The 23287-nt window shown below is 32.1% G+C and overlaps 1 protein-coding gene across 1 annotated transcript in view; it reads left to right on the plus strand.

Moving 5' to 3' along the window:
• LOC124457201 (neurogenic locus notch homolog protein 1-like) overlaps positions 1 to 23287 on the plus strand; it is a 136318-nt gene that overhangs the window by 36647 nt on the left and 76384 nt on the right. The window contains exons 12-15 of the mRNA XM_047007482.1: positions 19995 to 20105; positions 20327 to 20437; positions 20659 to 20769; positions 20991 to 21100. Of these exons, the coding sequence (XP_046863438.1) occupies positions 19995 to 20105; positions 20327 to 20437; positions 20659 to 20769; positions 20991 to 21100 (443 nt within the window). The remainder of the gene's footprint in view (positions 1 to 19994; positions 20106 to 20326; positions 20438 to 20658; positions 20770 to 20990; positions 21101 to 23287) is intronic.

Genomic DNA, 23287 nt, shown 5'->3' on the forward strand with positions numbered 1-23287 from the left:
ATATGGCAGCTATGTATATATGATGCATAGCTGCGCTTTTCTAAATTACAGAAAATGTTTAAAAAAATATACAAAAAGGTTTCATAATGCTTTAGGTATTTCATAAGATAAAGATTGTATTAGATTATCTGTTGAATTAAGTATAAGCATAACTATGATAAATGAAATTTATACTTTTGATAAGGAAGTTAATTCCATAAGAGTTATTGTTCTTGCATTATGTGATAGGCTCTTTATTTAAGGTTTTCTTTATGTTTACTTTGCTTACCATTGAAGAGGCAATTTGGCTGTCAATGAAATTTCTGCTTTGAATTCTGGCGAGTTTTTTTCAATCCTCCTCAAACAGCAGCTTAGACAAAATGTAGCTGAATCAGAAATTGTCTTCTCCTAAAGTGCTAGTAATATTGGCTTTTTGAATTTTGACATCAACACAAGACGAGTACTTTTCTGTGTACGGGGACACAAAATTTTCATGATTTTTCATTATATTTGGGATGAAGAGCCGTAATTGCAGAAATTTAGTGTCAGACAAAATATGCAACAAAAATATTGTTTCAACACCTCCAAGAAATACCATTTACATTGTTAATAAGAGACCAAATTATTTTAATTCCTTATAAAAACACCGCGGAAAAAGATATGTTAATTTTGACGTTATTCAAATTGGTCAACTATTTCAAGTGTCTCTATAAACTAAAAGAAAAATGTGCACTGCAGATGTTACATTCCGTTCATAGACAAGATACTATAAAGCCAAAATGGAGTAATGTCTATAAGCAACTTTTGTTTAAGTTTTCTAGTTCATTTTAAAATGGTTTACCCCGTTTTTACTTAACATAACATGAAACTTTCTAAAGTACATCAAATTCAAACAAAGCCAGTTTCTTAGGTAATTATCTTTATTCATCTCATTTCACATGATTTCAATTTCTCATTCTCGTTTTTAATAAATTAAGCTTATTTCAACGTATTTATTCCCTTTCCTCTCTTAAAAATTCAGAAAATAAGGACAAAGAAGACATATTAATGGTTGCAACCCTTCCACCCCCACCCCACCCCCCCAAACATTTTCAGAGCAAAATTTACGACTTACATTTTACATGATATACATTATATTCTGTTAACAACATATGTCAGTCGTAGAGAGAAGTTTGAATCGTATAATTATATAAGTTCTGAATTGAATAAAACTTATGAGCATTTTTACAGAACTATCAATATAAAAAAGTCTAAAAAACTAAATAGAGGAATGCAGCTTTGCAGTAATGGAAAGTTTTTACTTCTTTAATATTTTGTTTCAGACGATTAAAAGGCATTTGCCATCTGTTCAAAAATATTCTTGCAATATTGAATAATCGTAACAGAGCAAACAAGAGACGAGAAATATATAATTTGCTGCGCATATCTTTCTTGCTCTTTAAAATGACTTCTGTATTATTTTTTGATGATAATTTGCCCCATTTCAATTTGCTCATTTATGTACCTCTCTTTCTTTATCATTTCCCTCAATACTAAATTTTTGGTTTGCAACATTTTTCTTCCTCAATATTGTGTAACTTTTGGCCTCATTTTTCTTTTGAGCAACATCTTCCTCCCCTGTGTAACATTTTTCTTCCTCAATATTGTGTAACACCCCAAATATCATTTCTAAAATACAATATTGAAATCAAAGGAAAATAGCAATTTATCCATTTGTTCAAATATTCTATAAAATATTCTATAACGACATAGAACAAACTATATTTGAAACTTTACGGTTTAAGAATTGGTTAAATTACATATAAAATATATCTGTCACGCTTTTTAGTTCATAAGTAGCTACAGAACCCAACAAATGAGTAAACTATTTTTGCTCTCTGTGGAAGGCTTTCTTTTCTTCATCAAATGCTGACAAATTATCAAATATTTTATCACAATAATGGCATAACAATCTTTAGAAAAGACATTGTATAAACTTACGAATATTTTTAAAAATGGCAAAATTAGATGTAGTAGTTTTTTGCTTAACAATTTTTCATTACTTTTCAAACCCTCCTCAAAGTGCTAATTGATTCATTTTATCCAAATATACTCACTTAGTTAAAGAGGTTTCCCAGTTGGCATTTTGACATGTGCTACTTTGCCCTTTATGTATATTATTTGACGAACAGCACTTAGCTTGTTGGAGTTTGTGAATGCCTCACGATTTGTACTGTTGAACTGAAGGCGCCGAAAACCAGTTATAAATTTGTTGTTGGACCCACAAGTTGACCATCCCTTTTTGTTAAATGATTTCTGCCCACCTGCGTTTATGCAAGACTGTGGTTTACGAACGTCTAAAATGAAAAGTTCTGTTATATTCTTTATTCAAATAAACTGATATTTTATTAAAGTATACTTTCTTTGATTTTGTTGTAAAGAAAACGATCATCTTCTCCTCATATCTTCCTTATTAATATGCATGCAATTAAAGCTAATTTTTAACTGAAAATCTTGCTTATTTTAAAATAAATGTAAAACAATGAGAGCACACTCAATAAGTGAATTTTTAAATTTGCTTGCATACATGACAATCTTTAAGAAAGTCAAAACGAACTCCCGATGTTTCTACAAAAATATTTTAGAAAATTTACTGTAAGAACTTGGATTCTCGTTGATTTTATTACATCAAATCCTGGCAAAGTAAATATTTTGCATGGATTATATTTTTTCTAAATTATTAGCTACTGTGCACAATGGATACTAAAATTTTTAGACATGTTTCATACGTTCCATTTTGCACGCACAAAATACATTAAAGACAAAAGAAAATGATATTAAATTCCTCACTGTCTTTTGTTTCAAATGCATTCGGATAATGTAAAATGCTACGTTTAAAAAGAGGATTTCTTTCATTGCATAAATGCAATTACCAAAATAACATACGCACATTGCAAAAGAATAAATATGATATATTCTTAAAAAAGTCATTGAAAAGACCAAAGTAGTCTGGAGTATAATAGTTGCGAAGTAAAATTTGACGATATTGCTGAACAAAGCAGATGCATTGCTGCCGAGGAACAATTTTTTAAACAATAATAAGTGGTAAATCAATTAATGTATTGTTTATAGTTCAACTGATTACCAGCTTTGCTTCAATAAGTAAAAAAGAGAACAAATTTTCGAATAAGTTCATTGAAAAAGATCTTAACTCATCGAGAAAAATTTTTGTTTCAAATGGATAACCGGAAAATTTACTAAAGAAACTTTTCTTATCCACTATAAACAAACTAGATAAACTTCTGGCCTAACCTAGTGCCTTGTATGTGTTCCTTCATTAAACTTCCCTGGAGGTGGAACTAACACTATCACTGAGAGTTTATTTTTGCCTTCAGTTTTTTTTTACATTAAAATAATTATTTTACCACCCATCTGCAAAAAATCTCAGCCTGCACAAATATTAAGCAATTTCATAGGAGTTCAAATGTGAGTGTGATGCACGCTATTTAAGATAATTATAAAGCAACATTTACCTGCTTCTATCAAAAATAAATCATTTTTTACCAAAAAAAAAAAACCGAAACGTGATTGTAGGAGTGGAAATATGACTTTATGTCGCTCAGAGATTTTGAAACATCTTTTGAGTAAAGCTCACTATGCAAATTCATATTTCGAGCATAATTTCAAAGTTATTACAAAATGTGGCTCATTATTTCCGTTACGCGTCTGGGAGTTGGTATTAATTAAGTTGACTAAACCTATCTTTGTATGAAGGTACTTGAGAATAGTTTATTTAGAAGCAATATAACTATAATCTAAGAATGGTGCTTTGTATTCGCTTACGTTAGACATATAACTCGAAAATGCATAAATAACTAAATTTTCAAAACATAACTTTTTTCTATAAGCAAAACGTTTCGTAACATATGCATGCAGTTCCAGAGTATTTAGTCGTCCAGTCTTAATAATGCTTTATAACTCTCAGCTAATACAAAAAAAAACTCTGAAATGGTGTGAGAACTTCACTTTATTTGTCCGTGTGCAAAGTTTGCAAAACCCTTTATTGGTTGATTAAGAAAGTATAGACTGAATGAATCTTCGGACAATAAAAATGTTGCAAATAATAAATATTTTCATAGTGAGAATTGTATAATTCCAACACATTTGAAGTATACTTGAACAAAAAGGACAAACCTAAAAAGCAAGTGGAAAAGATAGGGTTAAAACACGATCGATGTTGTTCAACTAAACAAAATTACAAGAAAGTCGGCTTTAATTTTTTTGTGCAATCTAGTTAAAAAGCTTTTAGGAAACACAATTTTCACTAAAAAATTGCAAAAACTGGCACAATTTTACTTAGTTTTGTAAATTTTGCGTTGTGATGATTTTAATGATGTTTGTCTAACTGTTCAAGTTTGCTACAGTATACATAATAAAGTGTATTTAAATATTGTATGTTGCAATGCAACGTTTGGTATAGTATATTAATGAAGGCTGTCTTGCGATGAAAAAAGCTTTGTTTAATTGCTTTAATTTCAAATAACAGCATGAAATCTCATTAAAAGCACTAAATTTCCGACATATTATTATGCTATTTTGTCTTGCAATTATTATTGAGCATAGCAGTTGGTTATTTCTGATTGTTATAAATTGAGAAACATTTACTTAAAAAGATATATAAACTCTCTCGTAAAGATCTTCTCACCATGAGCAAACTCTCTTTGTGCAGGTGCGCTGAACTTGGTTTTCAAAATTACTCGATTTTAAGCTGAGATGAATTTTTGGAAGAAGCAATTTTGTTTTCACTTTGCCAAACACGTACTCATTGCTTTAACTAGAAACAAATCTTGAAATTATTAAAACTTTCACCTGTCTCAATTCAAGCGATGATAAAGCCAAAATGAGAAACTTAAATAGTAAGTTAACATTTATTTCATATCCTTACTAAACGTAATTTCCTGTGATTTGTGAGTATATAATTATTGTAATGTTGATTTCAAGGAACAATAATATAAAAATAAATTTAGAGCAACAAAATCTACAAGGGGCGTCTTAAACTATAACATAAAATAATTTAAAAATAACATAAAAACATTTGCAATGTTTTTTCCACAAACTGTCCTTGTACTCCTGGGCATGTGACCTGTATAGTCTGTCTAGACGGTGTAAGTAAATAAAATAGAGGGTTGTGTACAAAGATTATGTCATCGATTATATTCAATGACAGCATTCCATATTTTGGTACTTCCATCTTCCTTTGTTAATTCATTCATCAGTAAGTGCAATATTGTACCACTTTTTGACTGACCAATATTAAAGTACGTAAAACTTTTCTTAAAGATGAGTAAAGATCCAATCATAAATACATTTCATTTAATGCCATAAGTCGTCATTATTTGAAATAACTGCCTACTTGATATATCAGTAAATAATTTCTACTTCTGTTCTAGTATAAAACAATAGGGAAACTTATTGCATCACATTTTTACAGACATAGTACTATGTATATTTAAAGCCATCTTAATAAATATGTAAGCAACGACAAATATTTAACAAAATGACCTTTGTATAAAGTACACAAATAAATTGAAATTTGTCAAGACAGTTCTAAAACGGTCAAGAGAATGTCTAAGATAAAAAGAATAACCAAGCTAATAAGCAATGGTTAAGACAACAACAGTTATGAAGATAATGGTAATTGCTCATAAAATAGTGTAAATCACTCAGGGCTCAATGACTTTATCAGAAGAACTTAATCAATTAATATTTTAACTCTCTTGCAGATAAGAATTTAACTCAGAAACCGATATAAAGTTCAGCCAATAATTCTTCACTTAAACTAATTCGCTACTTCCAGATTTACATTCGTGGAAGACGTTTTTTATGTTCTGCATGTCAAATTTTACCACAGGTAAATTATGATGTTTAGTAACAAAATTAAAGTACTTGCACGAAACATACAAAACAAGCTTTTTACTGTCCAGATCACGCATTGGTGCATTTTTCATGCTTGTGTCCCCACAACAGAAAATTGTCAAGTGCTAAATTTAGTAGAAGAAAATGAGGAACTGTGACAACAAAGTATTTGTAATTTGTTGAACAGAATGTATTACAAATTATAACAACTACATACAACATTTTATAGTTTTTATAATAACTTGCATTCAAAGGTTGTAAGATAAGGTACTCTATTAATTATGAATTTGACGATAAAGTTAATATTCAAATGAAACCTTTCAAGCGGAATATATTTTGCGCATTATTAAGTTCTGAGCATTTATTCATGCGTGAATTCTAGTTCTATTTTGTATACATGCATTAAATTTTTAAAAGCAGAAGAAAAGGAAAAGTAAATGCCAGTTGCACTAATTAAAGAAAAAATGAACAAGGTCGTATTTTGATGGCTGTGAATTTTAAGGAGTAGTAAAAGCCTTTCCACGCTACCCAATTGATACCATCAGCAAATGAGGAGTGTATACCATGATGATAGATCCCGTTTAAAGTAGAATAATGACAATCCTTATACCACCATTCTTCCTTATACACACTTGCACAATTGCCAAAGTATTTATCGTTGTCAGAATCTTTTGTCGAAAATGCCATTCCTGGGTGGTAGGAATGCAGAGAGAATATCGCACAGTTGCTGCCGGCAGGAGAGAAATGTTTATTTTCACGTCAACAAGTGTTGTATTAAAATGAAACAGCCCTATTTCAGCCACCAAATGTCTGTGATTCTACAGTGGATACAACAACATTTAAAAACTGATTATTTTGAATTTCTGAAAAATTTTTTCGAATCGTCTAATTTGTAAATTAAGAATGGACATAGCTCTGAAAATGGCTGATCAACAGTGATTTTGGCATTTGGATATGTTAGTTGTTAATAGCATTTTTTAATATCTTTGATATCAGTTTAGTTGTACTGTTTTGAAACTGAAAGGAAAAGAGGTAATTTAAAAATTATTTGTGTTACTTGATGACCGAGAAGAAATATTTAATTTACTGTTTCTATTGCAGACACAATTCATTCAATTCATCCTTTCATACGCATTTTATCCCCTCCTCCGGGTTTTATCTCCTCATCCGCGTTTTGTCCCCTCGGCTGCGTTTTATCCCCTCGGCTGCGTTTTATCCCCCTCGGCTGCGTTTTATCCCTTCACCGCATTTAATTCTCTCAACCGCATTTCATCCAATCATCCGCCATCCGTATCCGCATTTTGTCCTAACCCATATACTCGCCAATTCGGCGGCTTCGACTCTTAAGGCTGAAACACACTAGGCAGTCGCTTTAGTCGCGCGTCTAAAACTACCGCTTTGCGTGGTTACTAAGCTAGTAGCGTAGTCGCGTCAGCTAGTCGCTTTGAAAGTTCAACATGTTGAACTTTTGACTTTGGTCGCTTCAGTCGCTTTACACTGATTGGCCAATAGATACATTTTAACTTACTAAGTGCATATCATATTTCCTGTCATAAGCATCATACGAAATTTATAGATTATAGCTTGGAAAACGAAGGCAATATATAGTGAATTCACACTGGAATCTTTCAGTTTTTATATGACTTATCAAATAGGGACAATAGGAGCTACAAACTGGAACCCTAATGCACAACCTAAGTGCGCAGAATAAGATTATCCACAATATACGCGTAATGGCGTATGGACTATGACCATATTGGCGTGTTTTAACTGGCTTGTTCTCTTTTCTCCACATAGTAGTTTGTACTGAGTAAATATTCATATATTCGTAGCTATAATAAAGGCCAAAATAAAAAGTTTAAGTGATATCTGTGTCTGTAACAAACTAAAATCACTGCCATGTGCAATAGACGCCACGGTAAAAGTAGTAAGATGGTCGCTGCATGTGTGTTTCTAGCGTTCAAGCGACTGACGCGTGCGCATCAATTCGCTTTGGACGCGCGACTGAAGCGACTGCCCAGTGTGTTTCAGCCTTTAGGTTTTTGTTTAGCTTTGTTATTTTAGCAATTCGTTTAAAGTATTCCCTGGACATATTTTGTGGTACTTGTATGTTACAATGTATAATAAATATAATGCTATGTGATTTAAAGGAGGTATTCCAGAAATAACCATGATTAAATTAAAGTATTTTGTCATCGAAAAATACAAACAATATTTCTTGTCTTAATAATGGCATGATAATGGATTAATACACTTTCTAACTACCGCTTTGATAAGTCCATATAGAAGACATGCAGTGTATTTATTTTAAGAGTGAAAACCTTCCATAGTTTCGTTTGATACCTATTTTTCATTAGTCATGCTTGTATATATTTACTAAGTTTGGTGGGCATGTGTAAGGCCCGGTTCAAACGTCGCGTTTTACATGCGCCGAATCAAATCTGAGTTTTAGTCGACTAAAATAGTTTTATGCGTAGTTTGATTCAGACGTCGAATTTAACAGTCGCATTTATTATAGTTATGCTTCCATTTTTTCATAGTTTATTCATTTTCTTGTACTAATTTCCTAAAATGGCGAACAGAAAAATGTTGAGTTTATGCATTTCGATTATGATTTGTGTTAATAGGAAAAGACGAATATTGATGCATGTTACAGCAAATAGACTATTAGAAACGAGACGGCAGCTTCTGCAAATTTCCCATGTTTTTCTACGGTTAATTGGTCAAAAAAAAGCCTTCATAGGTAGCCCTCCTTATCGATCATGTCGAAGACAAGATAGAAATTCCGGCTGGTGGAAGAAAGTTTGGAGTATTTATTCTGATTCAAAAAAACATTTCGTGTATCTCGAGGAAACTTTCCTTGTACATATAATTTTTTTGCACTTTAAACAAGTGTATTTTGTTAAACTTGTGCACGAAATACAAGGGCCATTACCATTACTCGCCGCCGCCATGTTTTTACAACTTTGCGCATGGCATTTAGCATGGAAATAATTGATTTTTGCTTAGAAATATCTTAAAATAAATTATGCATTAAATTCGGCTCATGTAAAATGCGACGTTTGAATCAACATCGAATTTCCGTCGAATATTCGACTAACTCAGTCGAATATGCGACTAAAGTCGCATTAATTTAAAATCCGTCGAATTTAATTGATTCAAACGTCGCATTTTACATGCACATAATTCTCGCATTTGATTCGGCGCATGTAAAATGCGACGTTTGAACTGGGCCTAAGTATTTCAACAAAGCATTTCATAGGGATTTAGAGTTACAATTGTTTGTGCACAAAAAACTAAAAAGCTTGGTGTAAATTCTCATTAACCCTGAAAATCATGTATCACATTTTTGCAGAAAAATATAAACTAATGGTTTTTATTCCATAAGCCAAATCCATCATATTGAAGCGTAAATATGAGTAATTAGCCCAAAAACTCATTGTACATGAACTAATATTTGCTATTTTGCATGTTATAATGGTACTATATTAAAAGCGTTCAAACACGAAAGTTGATCTCCAAAACAATGAAGCCTAGTTAAAATCATTTCTAAGGCTTCTTTTAAATATATGACAAGTCATAACATATTTGTAACTGCTTTGGACATCATGGTAAAGATAAACTAAAACCTACGACCCAACCACCGAATCCAAATAAATCTCAGTTGAATTGTGTCGTAAAATTAGATTTTTAAGTCAAAAGAATCTACAAAGTAAGAGTATATTACATTCTCTTTAATATATTCATAGAAGTGGCAAATATTGTCGAGTTACATTCCATGAAGAGCATTTTTAAACTCGACAATACAAATTTCACTATATTGTTTATAGTAAAATTCTTCCACTTTGCTACACAAGAATATGGCAACGCTCGCTTTTGGCAATTGTTTGCGTGACCAAAAACTTCAAAGGAGTGTCGCTTCTGTTCTGGTTAGTTCCATATCCTGTGATATTGAAAAAGTGGAGACGTCTAGTCATCAAAAAGCTCTTTCGCAAACAGGGTGTTCATCAAACGATAAGCATATCATAAATCATTCGCATCTTTTTTTAATACAACGCACGCACATCGTTGCGTTTAACAGTTATTTCAAATCGCTTTCGTTGATGTATTATTTACAACTTTAAATTTAATATTGGTGTTGGTAATCATTTGACTTGATGAGAAGGTTTTAAATTTTTTTGTCAAAAATAAACATGTTAACTTCAGGCGATGCCAATTAGCATGTTCTCAGATTTCCCAAATAATATATAAAAAAACCCTTCAGCCCATTTTCTCATATTGTTGATAAATTTTGTCTCTCTTTATCCGGGTGACTTGTGCAAAAAATGATTTTATCCGTCCATAATATATATACTTACAATATTTACAGATAACAGCAAATATGTTTTTGTGAGAAAGTCACTTATATTACATTTAAAAGAAAGTTCACTTAATGCTAAGCCATGCATAATAATTTATTCACAAATATTTTCGGGAGAATGTCATGTGCTGTTTGAGAAAATGAATCACAAAAAGCTTTAATATAATTGGCAAGATTTTTTTCATAGAAAATTGGCTACTTCCAATTTTTTGGTAAATTGCATTAAGCATGGTTTCCATACAGTGCCATACGGCAACCTGAGAAAGAAACGGTTAAAAGAAATAGAATCTTATTAAAGTATTCTAAAGTAAAAGTTAGACGGCTACAATTAACTTTATTTATATTGTATCTGTACCTGTTATTAGTTGTGACATGTTTAGACTGCAAGATGTAGCTGTCAATTTTGTTAAAAATCTACGATATTAGTTTTCAAGAAAACTCAGCTGTTGTCGCAAACAACAGTGCTAAGCCTAAATATTAGAAACAATACGCTCTTTATTCTCATGACATTAAATGGTAAATCACTCTCTTCTTAAATTGTCAACACACAATTATTTTTTGGCAACACACTAATGTGTAAAAAAATGGTCTTAACTACTGAAATGCTTATAGCATTTAGTTTTAGATTTTACTTCATTCACTTTAGTATTTGATACAGAAAAACATTTATCTGAAAGCGATTAAAATTGCACTATGAGTGTGGTTATCGGCACGGATGTATTTCCACATATTTGCATAGTACAAAGTTTGAAGTCTTAATTTCTTGTCCATAATCTCTATATAATTTTGTATGGCTTTTCACCCAAATTAAAATTTTATCAGGCAGCGGTCATTAACTTCGTGTGTATTAATGAATGGTTTTTAGTAATAAATAATTGCAAGTATTTAAAAGATATAGTTTTTAGCTTTTATGTCGTTTTATAATTATGTACTATATAACAGCTACTTTAAGTATTATGATTTTATCTGGCAGTTTAATTCTTTTAGAGCTTCAATTTCATAATGATGGTTGACAGAATTCAAAACCTTTTACAAATACGCGGGTAAAAATTTTATTCGCTTTACGCGATAAGGCTCCTTGTCGACAAAGTTATCTTCACATTCTAATCAAACGTGGCCAATGTATTTTCACTGATTTACAATATTTTATATTAAAGAAATGATCCAATGCACTAATAGCAAAATCAGGAAGGAGTTTCTTTGTGCAAGTTACTAATTAAATTATTCCATAAACAATAAGGAGGTTTGACAATAGATTGTAAACATTCCAGTATCACTTCGGAAATGTGAAGTATAGTAAACTCTCCAGTTGAGTGTATTTAGGAACCGATGCCAAGTATGTACACGAAGCAGTTTTGTCGGAACTGCATTGTAGATGTTTTTGATTAGTCACATCCGAGTAAAAATATTTATTTTTTGAAAACTATCACCCATCTAAGCTTGATGAGGCAATATGGGAATTTAATATCATCACAATTCAGCTTTCTGTTAGTTTTGTTCTTTCTCTCTCTCAAGAAAAACGTGACACTTCTAAATTCTCCTTTGACGTACAATACGTAATATGGCATTTGTAGCTACATTTAAGTGCTGGAAACTTCATTTCGTTTGATATTGCAAAATTTTGCGCATCTAAATAAGTGCCAGAACCAGAGGTGTAACAAGAACGTTAATCGGGGATGGGGTGTATATTCATATATTCACTTGTGCCCTACTCATTTCTTTGGAAATTCAAATCACTTTCAAAAGAAATTAGTAGGGCAAGACGAAATATATGAATATGCAGCCTCCCAATTAACGTTGTAGTTACTCCCCTGGCCAGCACGAATTTGTGACCTTTTGTGAGGCGTTGGTAAAACTGTCTACTTTTTTTCATATGACTCACTAATTAATGTCTTTATAATCATAGTTTGACAATCTCCCGGTCGAAGTCAAGGTATTTCATACGTCAATAACTAGTTACGAGGAAACTTCTAGTTGCTAACTGTCATTAGTTACTTCGTAAGTTGAAATCTGGTGCAATGTCAATTCTAGCCTCTTTTGGCTCGATCAGTTGGAATCAGGTGACGATGTAAACTATAGAAATTTGTTTCTAATGCGCTAATGTTTCATTGTTTGAACTAAATTCGAGCCTTACCAAAGCTAGGTTAACATTGGACATATGTAATAACCTATATTTTTGTCTGGTGTAATAAAAGGAATAAAACTACATAAAGAAAACGGCCAAAAAAAAGCTACACATATCTCTGTATGCTAAATGTACGTATCAGAGTGTCTTAAAGAAAGGTAATTCATCTTCAGGCGCTGGTGTTCATGAAATACTGAATAAACAAAAGCAATATTTCAATATGTTGTAAACCAGTGCTTTAGTTTCAGAATGCGATGTTTTTCGTAAAATATGGAAAAGCAATAAGCAAATATAAGAGAGTTAAAAATGTTAAGTCAAAATCGCATTGTTTCACCTCCGCGTCAGGATGGGCAATAGGAAAATTAACAAGTTCATTCAAATGATATGAAAACAAAGTCAAATTTATTCAGCATTCCTTAAAACAAATTTAAATGAATGACTAAAAGTTTTACACATTTGCCTAAATGGTTTGTATAATTGTATGACAATGCAGAAAAAGGTTTGCTTTGTTTAACCACCATTATTTGTAACATATCGTTTAAAAATCCGTCCTAACTTTTACATAATAACAAAATTAACATAACCATTCATATTCCAAAATTCATAAAGTACGTAAAAATAATAAGATGTAAGTGCCGAAGATGCAAAGCGACTTTTCTTTTCAATGGAGTTATATAACACAAATATAATAGGTAAAAAAAGTGATTTTAACCAAAGCATTTCAACGTGCTAGCAATTGCTCAATTTGCTTTAAATGCAACTACAATTTGACATTCTATAGTTAGAAGTCTGGGGTTTCATAATAATTCAAAACTATGGTCGTTTATTCAGTATTGTACACACATAAGCGTGCTGAATTTCGATTAACTTCTTTTTCGACATACTAAAGATTAGCAATTATTGTAAGCTACATAAGTAATTTCTCCACAGGGGAAACATTGATCTCGTCTGGATTACTGCAGACTAAGAGTTTTGTTTATTCATACGCTACAAATGATCTTTATTATTTGAAGTAGGGATATCCTGCTGATTCAAATTTAAAAATGTAAATTTTAGAGATGTGACAGAAATTTCATCAAACAGGAGATGTTATTAAGCATCTTTCGTATAGTATCAGTTCTATTTAGGGCGAAAAGTTTCTTCGCTTTACCCGATAAGGCTCCTAGTAAACAAAGTTATCTCCACATGCAAATCAAACGTGGCCAATGTGTTTTCATTGATTTACAATATTTTATATTAAAGAAATGATCCAATGCACTGATAGCAAAATCAGGAAGGAGTTTCTTTGTGTAAGTTACTAATTAAATTATTAACTAAACAAAAAGGAGGTTTGAAAATAGATTGTAAATATTTGAGTATCACTTCGGAAATGTGAAGTATAGTAAACTCTCTAATTAAGTGTACTTAGGAACCGATGCCAAGTACGTACACGAAGCAGTTTTCTCGGAACTGCATTGTAGATGTTTTTGATTAGTCACATGCAAGTAAAAATATTTATTTTTCGAAATTTATCACCCATCCAAGCTTAATGCAGCAATATGGGAGTTTAATATCATCAAAATTCAGCTTTCTGTTAGTTTTGTTCTTTCTCTCTCAAGAAAAACGTGACACTTCTAAATTCTCCTTTGACGTACGCTACGTAATATGTCATTTGTACCTGCATTTAAGTGCTGGAAACTTCATTCCGTTTGCTGTTGCATAATTTTGCGTATCTAAATAAGTGCCAGCACCAGAGGTGTAACAAGAACGTTAATCGGGGGTGGGGTGTATATTCATATATTCACTTGTGCCCTACTGATTTCTTTGGAAATTCGGATCACTTTCAAAAGAAATTAGTAGGGCACAACGAAATATATGAATATGCACCCTCTCCCCCAAATAACGTTCTAGTTGCGCGTCTGTCCACCACGAATTTGTGACCTTTTGTGAGGCGTTGGTAAAACTGTCTGCTTTTTTTTTCATATGACTCACTAATTAATGTCTTTATAATCATAGTTTGACAATGTTCCGGTCGAAGTCAAGATATTTCATACGCCAATAACTAGTTAAGAGGAAACTTCTAGTTGCTAATTGTCATTAGTTACTTCATAAGTTGAAATCTGGTGTAATGTCAGTTCTAGCCTCTTTTGGCTCGATCAGTTGGAGTCGGTGACGCAGTAAACTATAGAAATTTGTTGCTAATGCGCTACTTTTTCATTGCCTGAACTAAATTCGAGCCTTACCAAAGCCAGGTTAACATTGGACATATGTACTAACCAACTAAAAGTATAATTTTGTCTGGTGTAATAAATGGAATAAAACAACATTCAGAAGACGGCCAAAAAAAGCTACCATTTCCCTATATGCTAAATGTACGTATCAGAGTGTCTTAAAGAAAGGTAATGCATCTTCAGGCGCTGATGTGCATAAAATACTGAATAAACAAAAGCAATATTTCAATATGTTGTAAACCAGTGCTTTAGTTTCAGAATGTGATGTTTTTCGTAAAGTATGGAAAAGCAATAAGCAAATATAAGAGAGTTAAAAATGTTAAGTCGAAATCGTATTGTTTCACCTCTGCGTCATGATGGGCAATAGGAAAAGTAATTAATAAATTCATTCAAATGATATCAAAACAAAGTCAAATTTATTCAGCATTCCTTAAAACAAATTTAAATGGTGACTAAAAGTTTTACACATTTGCCTAAATGGTTTGTATAATTGCATGACAAGGCAGAAAAATGTTTGCCTTGTTTAACCACCATTATTTGTAACATATCGTTTAAAAATCCGTCCTAACTTTTACATAATAACAAAATTAGCATAAACATGCATATTCCAAAATTCATAGAGTTCTAGCATTTCAGCGTGCCACCAAAGCATTTCAGCGTGCTAGTATTTGCTCATTTTGCTTTAAATGCAACTACAATTTGACATTGTATAGTTAGAAATCTGGGGTTTCGTAATAATTCAAAACTATGGTCGTTTATTCAGTATTGTACACACATTAGCGTGTTGAATTTCGATTAACTTCTTTTTCGACAACCTGAATATAAGCAATTATTTTATGCTACATAAGTAATTTTCCAGCAGGGGAAACATTGATCTCATCTAGATTACTGCCGACTAAGAGTTTTGTTTATTCAGACGCTACAAATGATCTTTAATATTTGAAGTAGGGATATCCTGCAGATTCAAGTATTAAAAATGTAAATTTTAGAGATGTGACAGAAATTTCATCAGACTGGCGAGGTTATAAAGCACCTTTCGCATTGTATCAGTTTTATTTAGGCTGTGCATCTTGTTGCCAGTTGATGATTAGAAGAAGCAGTGATGGACAAAGCGTACGCAATGAAGTCAAGTCTCACTATTTTGTCTGCCGTTCTGCTCTTAATGGTATGTGTAAGGTACAGCAAATGTCCTAAAAGCTAACGGTCTGAGCCACCCAACTAAAGCTTTGAATAAATAAAATAGTTTCATAAACACACAATAATTTAGGCATGCTGTTTTCTATATCATATTATTATTGCAGACGGCAGTTAGCCATCTTGGCTAATAGCTACTGGTCCTGCGGAATAGCTCTGATAGTCTTAATGCATAGATTATTCGTTAAGGTCCGTTCTTGTAAAAAGGGAGGGATGTACTTTCAACTACTTACAGATTTAGTTTTGCGATATAGTTTTCGACTTAAGTATTTAAAAATGTGTGGAACAGCAGATCGCCTTTATTATCATTAAGTGTTATCCCGGATTAATAAAATATATGTAGAATGAAGCACTTATTGTCACAAATTTTCTAAATTCTATGTCGTTTTACTGTTTAGGTCATTGCCACAAAGGCTAAAAAAGGTAAAGTGAGATAGTAATAAGAGAACTTTTTTTAAGAATGGATTTACATTATCAACCGAAATTTCAGTGTTTGCATTCAAATGATTCCAAATGAGTATTTTGCTCTAGTAATTAACATTCTCATTAAGTTGTTCGGTGTTGTGAACGACAGTTACGTTTCTTAATGATCATTGTTCTAAATTTTGGTATTTGCTGAGTCTGCCATTTACGATAATGTAAAATGACTTTTTAACTCATATAACGTTTTTGAAACAATGTGATGCACACAGTTATCATTGGACAGAGGCGTAAGTAGAACGTTATTTGGGGTTGAGGGTGGGGTGCATATTCATATATTCCGTTGTGCCCTTCTGATTTCTTTTGAAAGTGAACTGAATTTCACTGATGTGCTGTGTGTTTCTTTGTCATGCTGATGAGCTCTGACCTAGGGGGAAACAGTCCAAGACTGAAGGATATTTAGGAATTAAATTTAAACGGCTGTACGAGGAGTGACGTTTAATGATTTAGCTTTGTAAATAGAAACCAAAAAATAGTTTTTTCGGGAGTGTAAGGCATTAAATTTTCTAAGTTTTCCCCACCCGGCGCCAACAATGATGGCGCCTCGTGACCTTGTTATCACAACCAGTTTCGCGACTGCGTACAAACACGGGTAGACAGGCCATATTACTAGCAATTTCTCTTCTTCAAACAGCTCATTTAGTTGTTCGTTATTATCGCCAATTGAATTAGCCGCCATATTTATTATACTATAGTCGAAGGCATATGGTCGAAGGCTTTGTGTCGTCACGTAGAAAAATTACATATTTTCATTGGTTGTCTTTTGCTGGTAGCTGAGCATCTACTCACGAGTATCGCATACGTTGAGTTATGTCTCGCGAGGCAAAAAAAAATCAAACACGATATATATTTTCCTCACGCGGACACGCAACTGAGGTATTATTCTTATCGAAATTTAGCCGCACACGTGGTAACGTGTTGTGCTACCTGCCTCGCAAGGCTGGTAGCTTAGCTGTAACCTCTCGTGTAAGGCAGCTTTTAGCGCCTGTTCATATGGAGCCGAGTTAACCTGTTAGACGAATAACTCGGCTACCCGCGATGAAACAGTGCGCATTGTTTATATGACACCGAGAAACTCGGCATACAGTCCGATACGTTTTATCACATAAAGTCCCCAATTCGAAGTATAGTTCAATCGCAAACTCTTAAAAATTGCAAAAATAATAAAATGAATTGACAGAAGTTTCGAAAGGCGTATTTTATGTTTTGTTCATGCATTTTCGCTATCATATTTTAGTTTACAGGCTATTTGTAGGATAGAAGCTTACGTGATTGGTACCTATATTCTACTCGCCTAACTGAGTTTCCCGTTCAAACGTGTTTACATGGTAAACCGAGTAATTTGAATTGCCGAGATCTCGGCACAGTTTCCCAATAACTTTGGCAAGGCGAGTTAATCGGATGTCTCATTCAAAAAGTTAAGAGAGTTAATAATAGCATTTATAGAACAAGTTCATTAACCTATTTTGAATTTTGGTTAAATTATTGTGCACAATCATTGCAGTGAATTCATAAATTATATGGGCTGGTTTCGTTTTCTCTGAGATAGCCTGTAGCCTTACTTTAATTGAACAACCATTAAGCATTCCGTTTGTGAGTATTTTAATTAGATGTCATAAATATTTACATGAAATGTTAAGACTTTTGTTGATTGATTGATTAATACTTTTTCTGATAATATATTATATGTATATGAGGTGTTGATAGGCAATTAGCTGAAATAAATTCGATAATCTTTGTTCGTATTAACTTTTACGAATGCGACAGAGGATTAATATTTCGGGCATGCACGAGATAATCGCAATGAGACAAAATGAAAAAGTTCGTATTAAAATTTATATATTACTCATTCTTATCTTAATCTAATCTTAATCGTTAATTGCAGCAAAGGTCTGTGTTAACGCCAACTGGTGGAAGTCATTTGACAAAAAAGGATGGTCAAAATGTTCCACCAGTAAACAGTTCATCACTGGATTTTATCGTAGCAAGTTATATACTTTCCTATATGATGGAATTTACAAACTTGAAGAGGCAAAGTGCTGTTTGTCTAGTCTTGGATACAGAGGTCAAAAGAGCATTTGTGTCAACGCTAACTGGTGGAAAACTTTAGACAAGTTAGTATGATTTAGATTTAATTAACTTTGAGTACTTATTCTATACCTTAAAATGTGTTCGAACTTTTTCCTCATTTTATGTTTTCTCGTGAACGGAAGTCGCCAAGTCATCAATTATTTTCATTTCTAAGCTCTAAATGTGTATTCGTCATAACATAAATTTACCAAGCATCAAAATTGGTGGCCAAGTTTGCATAGGAAGTGCCGAAAGTTACATCTTCGCAACTCATAGGGAGAAATTATTTTAAAATTAAATTATTTTGCAAGATGGTTACATTCGATTAAAATCTTCAAATTATAATTGTATAGATACCCTATCAATCGCAGCGTTATTTGATAATTCTTGAAGTGCAAATACTTGAACTTGTCTAAGAGAAATTATATTTAGTTTTGAATAGTTTATATTTTTGTTAACTGAAACAATAACATTTAATCATTTACTTACTTAACTACATAATAGAATAATAATGTCTTGTGTGTCGTTATTTCATCAAACGTAAGAAAAATTTCTGCGTCTTATACACACAATGTGAGTTAATCATAAAACTCAGTAACCTTTGCAGTTAGTTTTAACCAAACATTAAAATTTTTTTTAGAAAAAGCACTTGGAGTGTTTGCCCTCAAGGATATTTTCTAAATGGTCTTTATCGCTCAAAGGGAATTCATTTACACAATATTGAGGAAGGAAAATGTTGCAAACCAATACGCCATCCCAAAAGGTATGGTGATTGCTACAATGAATATATCAGACATGCGTTTGACAGGAAAGGATGGACAACGTGTAAAAAGGCAGGTTACTACGTCACTGGGTTGTACAGAGATCATAAAGGTGACTGGCTTCACAACATTGACTACTTCAAATGCTGCAAAATGGCCCCAGGTAAAAAATTAAATTTATTGTTTTGAAAATTTCAATACATGAACACATTAAAGAGAGCTATTCCAAAATAGAGAACAACATTGAGTTCTCAGGAATTGAGTACCATATAGAAACAGATAGAGTATGTTCAAAAGCATTTGCAAGTTTTATGATGTATTTCTTTTTATTTAGTTTTCAACCCATGTGCTAAGAAACCTTGCAAGAATGGTGGTCTTTGTTTAAAAAAAATCAAATCTTACCAGTGTTTATGTAAACCTGGCTACCAAGGAAAAAATTGTGGAAGTAAGTATGATTTGTAAATGATATTTCCTTGTACCTTGTTTTTAATCATTTGTGCAGTCAAACTATAACAAATTTATTGATTAGAAACTATAACTTACACTCTTAATTTTTTGAACTATTTCTGCTCTAGCTACCGTAAATTAAGTTTGAATTTTGTAATGCGTTTAGATTTTCCGTTCATGTCGCACTACCTCATAAATCACAAGAGACAAGCAGGAAGTGTTTTATAAAAGAAAGCTTAAATTAATTCTTAAGAACATTTGCACGTGGGATTAGTCTCGATTAAGGGGGAATTAAGCCTAGTTGCCCGAAAATTTTACCCCAAAACACAACTTTTTTCCCAGGCCTTATGCTTAAATTTATTGTTGCATAAAATAAGAAACAATCTTATAAAATAATTACTAAACTATATGGACAACAATTGAATTGAAAGCTTTTCAAATTCAATTAACTCAAACCATGTTTTTAATTTTAGTCTACAATGCTTGTCACTCAAAACCTTGTATTAACGGAGGTGTATGCAAAAGGAATGGAAAGTTGTACAGCTGCAAATGTAAACCTGGTTACTTTGGAAAGAACTGTCAATGTAAGCATGAGTTAGTGTATTCAATTGCAGTTACTTTAAAGATAGAACATTATTTTAATGACATTTTATAACAACTCTACGGTTCTTTTGAATACTAATTATAGATAATGAGATCTTACATATTGGGTTCCTTTATTTGAAAATGTTGAGCAAAACCATTTGGGCAATCAATAATGTTTTTTAAAATACAACTAATAAACTATCACTTGTTTTACTTTTAGTCTATAATGCTTGTCACTCAAAACCTTGTATTAACGGTGGTGTATGTAAAAGGAATGGAAAGTTGTACAGCTGCAAATGTAAACCTGGCTACTTTGGAAAGAACTGTCAATGTAAGCATGAGTTAGTGTATTCAATTGCAGTGACTTTAATGATAGAACATTTTTTTAATGACATTTTATAACAACTCCACGGTTCTTGCGAATACTAATTATGGATAATGAGGTCTTACATATTGGGTTCCTTTATTTGAAAATGTTGAGCAAAACCATTTGGGCAATCAATAATGTTTTTTAAAATACAATTAATAAACTATCACTTGTTTTACTTTTAGTCTACAATGCTTGTCACTCAAAACCTTGTATTAACGGTGGTGTATGTAAAAGGAATGGAAAGTTGTACAGCTGCAAATGTAAACCTGGCTACTTTGGAAAGAACTGTCAATGTAAGCATGAGTTAGTGTATTCAATTGCAGTGACTTTAATGATAGAACATTTTTTTAATGACATTTTATAACAACTCCACGGTTCTTGCGAATACTAATTATGGATAATGAGGTCTTACATATTGGGTTCCTTTATTTGAAAATGTTGAGCAAAACCATTTGGGCAATCAATAATGTTTTTTAAAATACAATTAATAAACTATCACTTGTTTTACTTTTAGTCTACAATGCTTGTCACTCAAAACCTTGTATTAACGGTGGTGTATGTAAAGGAATGGAAAGTTGTACAGCTGCAAATGTAAACCTGGCTACTTTGGAAAGAACTGTCAATGTAAGCATGAGTTAGTGTATTCAATTGCAGTGACTTTAATGATAGAACATTTTTTTAATGACATTTTATAACAACTCCACGGTTCTTGCGAATACTAATTATGGATAATGAGGTCTTACATATTGGGTTCCTTTATTTGAAAATGTTGAGCAAAACCATTTGGCAATCAATTATGTTTTTTAAAATACAATTAATAAACTATCACTTGTTTTACTTTTAGTCTATAATGCTTGTCACTCAAAACCTTGTATTAACGGAGGTGTATGCAAAAGGAATGGACAGTTGTACAGCTGCAAATGTAAATTTGGTTTCTTTGGAAAAAACTGTCAATGTAAGCTCGAATATTTTGTAAACTCTAGAAATTGGGTATACTTACAAATATAACACCAATTAAAACAACTTATTAAGTAGATTTCTTAGTTTCTAGCTTTATGACATGATTAGCAACGTAAGAAAAACGTTAGCATCACAAATTTTAGTAAAACTATAATAATATGCAATTGATAAATAGCGCTGTGGTACAGAAAGTTTGATAATAAAATGAAATTAGTTAGAATTGGTCAGGGAAGTAATAAATGAGCAAACTAAATCTCTTAAAGTAGTGTTTTGAAGATTCAGCTGAACTTCTCTTTGCTGCAATCAACGTTTGCCGATTAAATTTCATATAAGAGCACGTTGCTTGTGCGTTACCAAGAAATAGTTAAATTGCTCTTTTTAAAACTCTTTTGTACTTTAGCAAGGTAGATGTGAATGAATTTTTTGATCTCTAGAAATGTAATGTAAACGCATAATTTTTTGAACTCTTGCCATTTTCATTGGAATAATCTAGATGTGAAAAAATAGAAGCCCAGAAAAGATGAGCATATTATAACTCTCCTATAATTGATTAAACTTGCAACAGCTATTCTTGTGTGTTTACACAGCAAAATTTCACCATGGCAGTGAATGATGTGACTGGATTATGTCAAATTAATATTGTTACTGTTATCATTACATCTATAGATACGTTTATACCGAGACGTTGCGTTAATGACAACTGGTGGAAATCATTTGACAAAAAAGGATGGTCAAAATGTGACAATACAAGACAATTTATTACTGGATTTTACCGAAACAAGTTAAAAAAATTCAATAATGATGGAATTTATAAGCTTGAAGAAGCGAAATGCTGCACTTCCAGTTCAAAATACGCAGGGCAACGAAGTACATGCAAAAATGCTAACTGGTGGAAATCACTTGACAAGTAAGTAATCTCTCTTCGGTTTACTTATGAAATGTTAAAAAAGTCACAAGTTCTTACAATTGGCATTACTAATTTCGAACGCTGCAATGCAGTAATTTGTTTTTTAATTTTTAAAGAAAAGGTAATAGGATAACATGAAAAGCATCTCATGTGAAAGATTTTTTTAACCAAAAATTAACTTAGTTTTGCCATGAATAAAACAATGTTTATTATTAACTTATCTTGTGGTTCTTAATATTTTTTTCCAAATTATACACATTATGAATAACAAGAACAAATTATTTTTCAGGGCCAGTACCTGGAGCTGTTGTCCAAAAGGATATTTCCTAAATGGTCTCTATCGCACCAAAGGCCAAAGATTACACAATATTGAGGCAGGAAAATGTTGCAAGCCTGTCAATCATCCAAACAAGTATGCTCACTGTTACAATGAATACATCAGATATGCGTTTGACAGGAAGGGATGGACAACATGTAAAAAAGTTGGATATTACGTCACTGGGTTGTACAAAGATCATAATGGTGACTGGCTTCACAACATAGACTACTTCAGATGCTGTAAAATGTGGACTGGTAAGTATCTGGAATGTTGAAATATAAATTATGTTTTTTTATGTGAGTTTGCTTCAGTTTAACAACTATCCTCTAAGTAGAGGATAAACAAAATAAGGAAAACTATCCAATAAAGAATAAGACCATTTCTATGTGCGATATCAACCAATGAGCTCATGATTTACTTTTTTAGGATAGACATGGCGACCAGGAGTCCTTTACATGACTTTTAAAGAAGATGGAAAGATTAAATTGATTCTTCAAACTAACTTTTAAATGTAATTGTTTTGTTTTTACATTTAATAAAAATCTGCATTAAAAATTATTACTTTGCGGTTTTTTTTTTAATTGAGAAATAAAATAAACCCTGTTTGAGGAAGAAAAGTAAGCAC

The sequence above is a fragment of the Xenia sp. Carnegie-2017 genome, unplaced genomic scaffold (genome assembly GCF_021976095.1).
Source record: "Xenia sp. Carnegie-2017 unplaced genomic scaffold, XeniaSp_v1 HiC_scaffold_6, whole genome shotgun sequence".
NCBI classification, from domain to species: domain Eukaryota; kingdom Metazoa; phylum Cnidaria; class Anthozoa; order Malacalcyonacea; family Xeniidae; genus Xenia; species Xenia sp. Carnegie-2017.